Here is a 12,080-nt window from a genome sequence, read left to right on the forward strand (position 1 = left end):
ACTCACACTCACACACTCACACACTCACACACACACACACACACACAGAGTATTATGCATTTTAAACATTAAACTAAAGAAAAAGATTGAAAACTCACATCTGTCAGATTGCAGCCCCTGAAACACACGAATAAAAGATTTAGAAAATAGTTATTCAGCAGATATCATCCAGATATCAAACTAGACACGAACCCAAAAACGCTGAATAAATGAATAATCATAATTAATGCCGTCTCGTTTGCATGAAGCTAACAGCTAACCAACAGCAGAAAACACACCAGCAGTTCAGCTTCTTCACGCTGTCCAGGTCCGATGCTTTAGCCCGCGCTAGGACGAGTTTACGCGTTAGTTTCATGCTGATAAACGTTCAGATGTCGAGTGGAACTGCGTCGATGTCGAGCTCAGACGCGTTCAGCGATCACCACGCACTGCGCATGCGCCTCACTGCGTCTCCATGACAACAGCGCAGTCAGTTCACAGCGTCAGCAGCAGAGGGCGACAAAGCGACAAACTTTTTTTGTTATGCAATAACGTACATACATATTAATACAAACACATACCTCTCACAACAGTAATAGCACAATTTTAAAAAGGGTATACGACAAAAAAAAAACAAGTGCATGTGCATGTGTAAAATAAATAACTAAACAATAAAATTAAACATTGAATTAACCAAATTAAAGTGACATAGTGCTTCATAACTCTTTTCTGTTTGTAATATTGTGCAAAAGTAGTACCACATTGTTTCATTTCTTTTATAAACTGTTCAGCTTTAGCTGGAATTGTACAAAAACAATTATGACATCACACAGTTCTATTTGTGTTAATGTTCCAAACATCGTAGACATACAGCAGGTCAAATAATATTTAATAATAATACAAATGTATGCATTTAGCACACGCTTTTATCCAAAGCGACTTACAGTGCTACACATTTTTTACCAGTATTGCATAAATAATATGCAAATAAGTATTGAACACGTCCATGAAATGAAGAATGTATTGTGCCATCTCAGGCTGTGTAATTTATTATTACATTTATTATTTTATGACTATTTTTCTACCTCATGTTTTGGCATTTTCGTCAACCCCGTTACCGACACAAGCGTTGCTGGATACTATTGTTTAATTAGAACTATGTGATAGTTTTTCACATATATGAGCAGCATTATAGTCCCTCTTTTCACTGGAATTGTTTCTAATTTGGGATTTTTTAAAAATAGTTTTACGTTTATTATTCAGATGACCCGAGAACATCCTCATTTTGGAGGGTGACTACATGCCTATTAAGAAAAATATATATATATATATTTTACAAAAGACATGGCTTTGTTCAAAATAAAATGTAGTTAAAGCAGCACTGTGTAACTGCACGCATCCCGCGGAAGAACATTCTAACCGGATCTACTTCTCTAAGTGTGTGTCTATGTGTTACTCCGCAGCGGTGACCAGGCTACAATCGTCCGAATATAAGCACTTATTATAAGTGTATTAAGTGCATTAAATTCATGATGTACTCGCTCATTATACACATTTTGCAAATTTTGAACACAGAAAAAGTTACATAGTGCTGCTTAAATGTTACAATGGAAAAACCTGGAAGGCTGTATCAAATATAATTTTTTTTTAATTTTTCTGAAATAGATGGTGGAAGCAGGATTGGCAGAGTAACAGGGATGACACATTCTTCAGCACACTGCACATAATTGCATTATATTGTTTTGCACTTGCTTGCATGACTAGTAAACCGTAAATCTTTCGGTTTAAGTCAGTTCACTGTTGATTTAGCACATTACCTTTCTAAGAGATCTCGTGTCTTAAAGGAACACGCCACTATTTTTGAAAACAGGCTCATTTTCCGACTCCGCTAGAGTTAAACAGTTGAGTTTTACCGTGTTCGAATCCGTTCAGCCGGTCTCCGGGTCTGACGGTAGCACTTTTAGCTGTAGCTTAGCATAGATCATTGAATCTGATTAGACCATTAGCATCTCGCTCAAATATGACCAAAGAGTTTCGATATTTTTCCTGTTTAAAACTGGACTCTTCTGTAGTTACAGAATACGATACCGATACCGATACGGCTAGGAACTATACTCTCATTCTGGCGTCATAATCAAGGAACTTTGCTTATTTTTGATTATTACGCTGGAATGAGAATATAGTTCCTAGCCGTATCGGCGTGGAAAATCACAACTTTTCATTTTCCGTCGGTCTTAGTACACAATGTAAGTACAGAAGAGTCCAGTTTTAAATAGGAAAAATATCGAAACTCTTTGGTCATTTTTGAGCGAGATGCTAACGGTCTAATCAGATTCAATGATCTATGCTAAGCTAAGCGTCTCCGGGTCTGACGGTAGCACTTTTAGCTGTAGCTTAGCATAGATCATTGAATCTGATTAGACCATTAGCATCTCGCTCAAATATGACCAAAGAGTTTCGATATTTTTCCTGTTTAAAACTGGACTCTTCTGTAGTTACAGAATACGATACCGATACCGATACGGCTAGGAACTATACTCTCATTCTGGCGTCATAATCAAGGAACTTTGCTTATTTTTGATTATTACGCTGGAATGAGAATATAGTTCCTAGCCGTATCGGCGTGGAAAATCACAACTTTTCATTTTCCGTCGGTCTTAGTACACAATGTAAGTACAGAAGAGTCCAGTTTTAAATAGGAAAAATATCGAAACTCTTTGGTCATTTTTGAGCGAGATGCTAACGGTCTAATCAGATTCAATGATCTATGCTAAGCTAAGCTAAAAGTGCTACCGCCAGACCCGGAGATCGGCTGAACGGATTCGAAAACTGTTTAACTCTAGGGGAGTCGGAAAATGAGCCTATTTTCAAAAATAGTGGCGTGTTCCTTTAAGTGGAATTGTAATTAGCTAATGCATTCATCTGTTTGTCTGTGTCCGCTCACAGATCTTCAAATCTGGTTCAGTTATTAAGCAAGGAAGATGATCAGATCTTGACTCTCTTGAACATTGCAAGACTGGAGTGAAGGTCTGCAGTCACCTTGCTGCTCTTGTTTGTAATTGAATTGACATGGATGCATTATTGACAATGAGTAATGAAAAAAAAAGAGTTTTATTGAGACTGATCATCCTATTCTGCAACAGTAATAGTAACAATACCAATGATACTAACTGATGCTCATATGCCACTGAATGATATAGGCATTAGGTCAATAATATACCCAGGTTAACCTTTAAAAATGTTTGTATTTTACACAGACAATCTTTAAAAACAGGGCGACACCTAATCTATGTCACCTCTGAAAAGTAACAGGGCTGACAGTAACAGGGTTGACGATTTCAAACTAATCTGCTAATTTCTATCTAATAGTCAAGTTCACAAAAGCACATATTTGAAAGGATTTTACTTGTAGGTATTGATTATATTAAATGTAAGAAATAATGTTTAAATTTACATTTTAAAAATGGTAACAGGATTGACGCTGCACGATGTCAATCAGTCAAGCCTCATAAATCATCAAAAATAGAACATTATAGAAGTGAGAGAGAAACACGCTTGTGTTTAAAGTGTAGAAATCCTGGTTTGGAGATGATGTGACCTCCTAGAAGTTTAACAGAGGGTAACAGGGCTGACATGAAATCAGGGGACACCAATAAAAAGATTTATACTTTATAGAGAAAACGTATAGCCTACTTATGCCAAAAACATTGCTTGACTATGAGACTGTATTTAGAACAATATGCAAATTAGATTTTTATATCATTTTGCCTTCATTTTGCAAATTAAAAGTCCTGCTGAAAAATCATAGCGAGGGACAGGCCCATAACCGTACCCTTACCAGCATAAATGCTATTTAAATTATTTTAAAATAATATTTAATTGACTTTTTTGATGTCAATGTCAGGACATTTGTCTCAATGTATCACTGTAACTTTAATGTTTTGAGTGCAAATTGCATTTACACTAAGTATTGTTTTCTCTCTCAATGTTTTTGTAAGTTGCTGCTTCAAAATTCTTATATTAAAAAAGTGCAAATTCTGTTCTTCAAATCGTCATATTTGATCATAGTTTTGCTGTAGCTATTGTGAACACAGTACATTTCTGTATATAACATTTCTGAAGTGATAATTTGATAATTAGTATCACTGAGATACATTTTATACTGACTATATGAGCTATATTTCGATATTTTCTGTGTTTATTGTAATTTTATTTACAATTTTAGTTTAGAGTTTTGTCTGTTTTCATTGTTTTTATTAGTTTTGTATGTATATTTTATTATTTGTATTAATTTTTATTACTTGTAATTTTTCACTGAGATACATATAATGTGTATTAATGAGATACTGACTATATGTATTAATATTTTTAGTAATAGTTTGATATTTGAGTAATATTTCAATATTTTCTGTGTTTATTGTAATTTTATTTACAATTTTAGTTTAGAGTTTTGTCTGTTTTCGTTGTTTTTATTAGTTTTGTATGTATATTTTATTATTTGTATTAATTTTTATTACTTGTAATTTTTCACTGAGATACATATAATGTGTATTAATGAGATACTGACTATATGTATTAATATTTTTAGTAATAGTTTGATATTTTCTGTGTTCATTGTAATTTTATTTACAATTTTAGTAATTTTGTTGTGTTTTTTGGTGTTTTTATTAATATACATATATATATATATAAATGTATAAATGTTTTATTACTTTTAATTTTATTTCAGTTTCAATTCAGACATTTCCAGCTTTATTGTTAATAATTTAGTTGTCTTTTTTTTTTTTTTTGTCAATTCATTTTTTATTAGCTTTTATTTCAGTTTCAGTGCACTTTTCCAGTTTTAGTTTTTATAATTTAGTTGTTTTTGTTGTCGTTTTTTATTAGTTTTTGTTTTTAAAAATGTTTATTTATTATTATTATTATTTTAGTACATCAAATTAAACTAAATGAAAATGAGAAATATTGCCTTTGTAACTAGCTGAAATATAATAAATGTAGGCTTTATTTTTTTTCAAGTGACATTTTTTGTGGTTTTAGTTTTAGTTTGCTATAACTGATCTCTCTGAGGCTTTATCTCAGTGTCTGGACGCTGTGCTTGTAGATAAGAGCTTCGTCGTCACAGCCTTTTATTTTATGGTTGACAGAAAAGCTCAGCTGTTTTTCTACAACCCATTAACTTTTTAAGTTAATTATAGAGCTTTTCAAGCTCTTCTGTTCTCGGAGGATCAGTCTCAGTGTTGCCAGGTCTGCGGTTTTCCAGCAGAATTGGGATATTTCAACACTGTTGCTGCGGGTTGTTTATCATGTCCGCAGGTTGAAGCGACCCCAATAACGTGATATTTAGCCTCTGGAATGTGAATTTAACCAGGGGAACCCCACCAAAAACCTGTATTTTATCCCCCAGAGCGCGATCCCTCGGACCCACGCGTTTAACGGTCATCAGCATCGTAAATCCGTTCTCTCTTCTGACTGCCGTTATGTCCATTTTTTTCCTTTTTTTGAAAGTCATGAAAACACTATCGTGGAGTTTTTCGTTCGCTATTTGAGCAAATGGGAATACAAAAAATATATATTTGTGGTGCTCCCATTCACCTCTCTCGATGTTAACCCAACTTTGACGACTTCCGCTGCTGAGAAACACGGAAACGTGAAAAAGATCCATGAGCTGAAGCAGTAGGACATCCGGGGATTTCTCGCGTTCTCTTTTATGAATACTGAGTTTTCGAACGTACTTCTTTCTTCACTGACTCTTTTTTCCTACTATGTAGGCTAGTAGGTAAGTAGGCATATTAGAACGCAAATTAATGCTGCGTTCAAGTCCTCCTGGGACGTTCGTACTTACGAGTTGACAGGTCGTAGTTACGACGTCAGGTGCGTTAAAGTCAGTTTAGTCGGCACAAGATGGCGGTGTACCTTCTTTTAATAAATTACAAGTAAAATACAACAGGGTCTGCATTTCTTTACTTGGATTTCATTAACTAGCTGCGTATCAAGAACATGACCAATTTAAGTTTATAGGACAACTAAACTATCAATTTAAACAAAAATGTACCGATACATTGCATCCATCGATTCCGCCATGTTTCTCATTGACACGCCCCCAACTCGGAAACTCAGGGCTTAAAGAAAATTTTGAGTTTCCCACTCGTAATAACGACTTTGTGGTGGCGTTCATGTGCGTTCAACTTGATGTGAACGCACCATAAGTATACATCGTGAGAATTAGTGCACCAGCCAGGTAATTCTCGCCTACTCTTTTATGAATGCTGAGGATTCAAGCATGCTTATTTGCTCGCCTACTGCTTTTTGCCTACTATATAGTAGGGAAGTATGCCATTTCGGACGCAGCCATGCTTTTTTGTTTGCCGTCAAACGGTTGACCACTGCCTGTGTGTGTATATCCTATCGCAAAAGGCAGCGAAAAGTCCTACACGACGGTATTAAGGTGTGTACATGTCTATACTGCACTTTTGAGAATGCGACTAAAATAGGAATGTCTTAATTCGATTTGTGTTTACTTCGAGTATGGCTTTAGCCGGATTAAGGTAATCAAAAATCTCTGTTTACATGGTAGATTCTTAATCAGAGTATTGTCTTAATCGTGTTAAAATCTGAATATTGATGTCCATGTCAACATAGTTGAGTGTTATGGTGCGTTCAAGTCATGTCGGATAGATCGTATTTATGAGTTCAACGCGCATGAACGCCACCACAAAGTCGTTATTACGAGTGGGAAACTCTAAATTTTCTTTAAGCCCTGAGTTTCCGAGTTGGGGGCGTGTCAATGAGAAACATGGCGGAATCGATGGATGCAATGTATCGGTACATTTTTGTTTAAATTGATAGTTTAGTTGTCCTATAAACTTAAATTGGTCATGTTCTTGTTACGCAGCTAGTTAATGAAATCCAAGTAAAAAAATGCAGACCCTGTTGTATTTTCTTGTAATTTATAAAAATTCTTGTGCCGACTAAACAGACTCGAACGCACCTGACGTCGTAACTACGACTTGTAAACTGGTAAGTACGAACGTCCCATTACAGCTGCGATTTATCTTTGAAATTTTGGTCTGATGTTAGCTTTTTTCTATTTGCCCCAAGAAATGTTAATTATAAATGATCTTTAAAAGATGTTATATGTTCTTACACACACAAAAGCAAAACGTTTAAATATGTTGTAGACTTTTACGTTTTGCATGGTAAATATTACATTCATAAACAAAAATGTGCGGATTGTATGCCTAAATGTGAAGTATTCTTAAAAGAAATGGAGTTGTTAAAAAAGTCTTTAGTGTTAATTAATAACAAAAAGAATTACATTTTGTTAAATTTTATGGAGAAATTCTTTGAATTGAAAAATAATGTTCCCGCTATGCTTTTCAACTCATTTGTATACTAAATGTCTTTTTAAAAATAATTTAAATTAATTTTTTTGTTGTTCTTGTAAGTTGTATGATTGTAATAATGTGAATAGGTTGTGTTGTATCTATATGTTAAAATCTTTTGTTAATTTGTTTGAAGCAATAAAAAAAAAAAGTACGAATGTCCCGCCAGGACTTGAACGCAGCATTAAAGTAGCCTAATTTCGCGGGAAAACCGCGGACTTGGCAACACTCGCGGGAACGCCCAGAAGAACAAACAGGAGGCGGAGCGACGCACAGCTCGTGCGCTACGTGGTGCGAATGCAATAAGAAGCTTTCACGGGAGTCAGTGCACAGAAAAGCACCGTATTTTCCGGCGTTACGAGCTCAAATCTGCGATCTTCCATCATGCATGTGGACTTCGAGAAGCTGCGGATGAGCGGCGCGGGGAAAGCCATCGCGGTTCTGACGAGCGGCGGCGATGCACAGGGTACAAATGACTAGAAAGAGCGAATAAAGCGCATAAAGCGAGACTCTGACAGCACGAGCTGACTGCGACTGGTGCTCAACCCACACGATTTAGCCAACACTTGCTCTCTGATGCACAAATGCTTTGATTTTCGAACATGTGACGCACAAAATGCTGCATAAATAGGGATCGTGCTTGATATCGACACGCAGCGTGTTGTAGAGGAGTCTAAGAACGATTTGCAAACATGTTTCTAAAACGTTGCTGCTTTAAATGTTTAAAACATCCCGTTTTTTAATGTATAAAGATGTTTTTTTCTTGGTCATGCGAACGCTCCATTCTATCAGTTTGAAAATGTTCTGAGGATGTAACATTTGAATGTGCTCTCAATGTTTCAATCACCCTTTTTATGTTTAAAGAACGTTTTGTAACGTTAGATGAACATACCATTCTATCAGAAACTGTTCTGAGGGTGTTACATTTGAATGTTCTCTTTGAAGGGGGGTTTTTTTTCTTGGTTATGCGAGTGTTTGAGCAGCATTCCGGTTCATCACTGTGAAACCGTGATGAAAATGTTATTTCTGAATGCTTTTAAACGTTCAAAATGTCAAAGCGGACACATTTCGGAAACTTTCCCGGCTCAAATTTTTTATTTAAATTTTTTTCTGAAGAAAGATAGAAGTGTATAGTGATGAAAGCCGAAATATTAAATGTCGTGGATGAATGTTTACTGAGTAATGCACTATTTTGAAGAGTGGAGCCAAATTGAAGGAGGATAAAGTGACTGTAGAAAGATGGCAGCATCGTTATTTAATTGTGATTGGTTGGCCGGTTAGTAAAATCTGTTGACTTTAGCAATCTCTGTTGCATTATGTGCTAGCGCTGGACGGTATGACCAAAAATTATATCACGGTATTTTCCAAAATGATACCGGTTTCACGGTACAAGACGGTATTTTTTTTTTCATGCATGAGCGGGTGTTAACCATATCTTCTACTGATTGAGAGGAAATACTGCAGTATATTGACTTAGAATGCTCTATTTTACTGTCATGATGAGTGAATATTACCAAACAATACCACACTAAATAGTGACTAAACACGACCCCTTTTAATACATGTTAACCAGGAGTCTCTCATTTATAATCACGGCATCGTCTGATAAAATCAGCATGCATCTACACTAAAGAGCGGCTATGTGGTTGTTTTGGCTATATTACGGTTTTGTCTCGTGCAGCGCACTGCCTGCGTCTGAGTAACAACCTAAAAACAACAACAAACAAAAAAGTGCATGTGATATTAACAGACGAACTACTCATATTTATAATTCCTAACAATCAGTAAGCAACAGGTGCTAGGAAATGCTGTTGTGTACTCATTTATTGAGGAGTCGGCTGCGGTTGTCAGTATGAATATTCTCTGGAAAAAGCCACTAAAAGGGTCTGGAAAGTTGCTAAATCTTTCATTTATGCATTGACGAGAAAAAAATATTAACAAAATCACAAAACAACAACTCTGGTTGAGTTGACGTGGAATGACCCCAAATTATGGAATGATTTGATGTCATTTCTTGATTTTCGTAGTTTTTTCTGTTGTGTCAGAGAGTGCGTATCTGGTGCATAAGTAATGCATGAACTGACTGTTATGCAACCTCTCATGACCCCTATCTAGTGTGCATGCACGTCTCATGCTTCAGTAGTTCTGTTATTTGTTTCCAGGTTAAATTTGCATTGCATGTTGTGTCACCATATTGCATTACAAACAGTTTGTCAATGCATGTCTCTTTAGTTGCTGCAATAAACATGCATTTTAGGTGCTCTTTTCAGGGTCGTGTAGACTAGAGCGGCGTGAGATGCATAATAACATGTGTTTTTTCTGCAGGTATGAACGCGGCCGTTCGCGCTGTAACACGCATGGGCATTTACGTAGGCGCTAAAGTCTACCTGATTTATGAGGTGAGAGATGTTGCTCCGCATGCACTGAGTCACGGAGCGCTGCGCTCGTACTGATGCATGTGTTTCTCCAGGGTTATCAAGGCCTGGTGGATGGAGGAGATAACATCAAACTCGCCAACTGGCAGAGCGTCACCAACATCATTCAGCTGGTGAGGCTTCATCCGTTTTAATGCACGCTTGTTTGTTTGTCACATGCATGTGTTATGCTGCCATACGTGCTTCTAGATGTAAATCTAATGGAACAGAAGCAGATGTATTGAATAGGCAAACTGGTTCAAATGTGATTTCATATTGATTTTTCACAGCCTTTAATAATCTTATAATGTCAGGGAGTTGTGAGTATTTATACATGAAACTCTGAGATAGCATCCTCCTCTTCTGTGTCTTCCTGCACGTTTTGACTGACAGCAGCAGAAACAGGATTTAGATTAAAGCAGCAGATTAAATCTGAGATTACAGCTGCGTCCCTCAGCAGCGTTTACATCACAGACAGACTCGTGACACAGTATATAGTCCTGGAGTATTTGTGCAGAATGCCTTTCAAACAGAAGCATGCTTGTCATTAGGGATGCACCGAAATTAAAATTCTTGGCCAAAGCTGAACAAAATCAAACACTGTACCAATAGAGAACACGGTTTTTTCAAAATTTTTCCCCAAGTATTTTGCCAGTTTTTTCACCATTGCATAAATTAAATAGTAGTGCTGTCAATCGATTTAAAAAAATTAACTAATTAATCGCACGTTTTTCTGAAATTAATCGCGATTAATCCCACCTAACATTAAAGTTTTTTTTTAATATACTTTCATATTGCAATGATTTCACATTCAATCTTCAAATTAATGTACAAACAACATAAAGACAGTACATTTTTAACGGCATCTTTTTTTATGACTGAAGGCCAGTATCAATGATACCAATACTGATTTCTCTATAAAGTTGCCCCCCCCTAATATTTAACCATTGACTAGCCATTGAACATTACAGTATAATTGAGAGCTATCAATTTTAACATTTATTAGACTTTAAAAAATAACATCTAATTTAAGTGAACTTAAAACCATCTTCACATAAACCCATTATAATAAGTGTCATATTTACCCGTGCCCTTCAGCAGAAATATACAGAAATTGAAGTTATCAAACACTAAATTCTAAATTAAATATAGATGAATCATTAAAGCTATAAAAGTGATTTTGTCCTCTTTTTTTTCTTTTCTCTCTCTCTCTCTTTGTTGGTTGATGAACAGACATCACAGCAGCTGGTTATTAGGTTGTTTTGGCTGCTGTTACTTTAAGAGCTGCCGCTGCTGAACGTGACGCTGATCTGACACGCATCATATTTCTCTCAACTCTCTTTACCTTTTCTGACCCACTTCAGGTCTTAAAGTCTCTATAATGAGCTGACGAGTTGAATCGGGTGTGTTAGATGAGGGAGACAGTGCTGGGCTCCAGGACAGTTTTGAAAACCATTTCAGAGACATGTTCTTAAATGTGACTCATATATAATATATTACATGCATGCACAGTTTTAAGGCAGCTTTAATCGCATTTTTGGTAACTTCATGACTTAACTGACCACGACATTGCATGCACGTAGTTTATTTCGTGCTTTGATATGAAAGGACACAGGCTACAGTGCATTTGAAGAGCACGCGCTGCGAGCACAGTACCGTTTCCGCGCTCGTTTGACTCGCGCCTGGCGCTGAAGTGAAGTGGAGCGCGTGTCTGAAACGTCTGTCTCCCGTTCTCAGTCGTTCTGCTACTGAATAAATGCACTTCTCGTCAACCATTGACAAAAATGTTAAAATATTAACACTGAACATTTTTTAACATTCTAGCAGACATTATACCTACAAAACACAATTTAACTTCACATTTCTTCAAAGTTAGTAAAATAATATTTTTTGGCCATTTTTGAGACCCCCTTCTTGAATCAGGCATGCTTTTTTATTTTTTACTGTACAAATAAATGCAGGCTTGCTGATCAGAAAAGAATTCTTTTAAACCTTAGAAAATATTATAGATCCCAATTTGAACACTGTGTAAATGTTATAATGTATTAATAGAGCTGTTGTAATTATTATTATGATTATTCTGGTCTTTATTTAATTTGACAGAACAACAGTAAAATTACAATAATAACATTTATGAATGTTGATGGAGCTTTTATTTTGAAATTTAAATAAAGACAAGAATAATGATGATAATAATAATATCCCGCAGGAAGATCTCGGAGCTTCTTTTTGTTGACAACAGCAGATTTATAAATGATTCTCATTACGAATTTGGGAAGACGTTTGTCGCACGAATCGCATT

General features: G+C 36.0%; 2 protein-coding genes across 2 annotated transcripts in view; one reads left to right on the top strand and one right to left on the bottom strand.

The window, feature by feature from the left end:
- The window catches only part of cfap410 (cilia and flagella associated protein 410), a 5,344-nt gene extending 4,853 nt beyond the window's left edge, over positions 1–491 (bottom strand). Inside the window, exons 1-2 of the mRNA XM_016249687.1 lie at positions 279–491; positions 99–117 (exon numbers count right to left, since the gene is read on the bottom strand). Of these exons, the coding sequence (XP_016105173.1) occupies positions 99–117; positions 279–355 (96 nt within the window). The 5' untranslated portion in view covers positions 356–491. The remainder of the gene's footprint in view (positions 1–98; positions 118–278) is intronic.
- Positions 492–7,617: 7,126 nt separating this feature from the next.
- The window catches only part of LOC107564579 (ATP-dependent 6-phosphofructokinase, liver type-like), a 21,959-nt gene continuing 17,496 nt past the window's right edge, over positions 7,618–12,080 (top strand). The window contains exons 1-3 of the mRNA XM_016249688.1: positions 7,618–7,830; positions 9,690–9,763; positions 9,835–9,930. Coding sequence (XP_016105174.1) covers positions 7,749–7,830; positions 9,690–9,763; positions 9,835–9,930 — 252 coding nt within the window. The 5' untranslated portion in view covers positions 7,618–7,748. The remainder of the gene's footprint in view (positions 7,831–9,689; positions 9,764–9,834; positions 9,931–12,080) is intronic.

This window comes from Sinocyclocheilus grahami, unplaced genomic scaffold, assembly GCF_001515645.1.
Source record: "Sinocyclocheilus grahami isolate Dianchi unplaced genomic scaffold, SAMN03320097.WGS_v1.1 scaffold947.1, whole genome shotgun sequence".
NCBI lineage: Eukaryota > Metazoa > Chordata > Actinopteri > Cypriniformes > Cyprinidae > Sinocyclocheilus > Sinocyclocheilus grahami.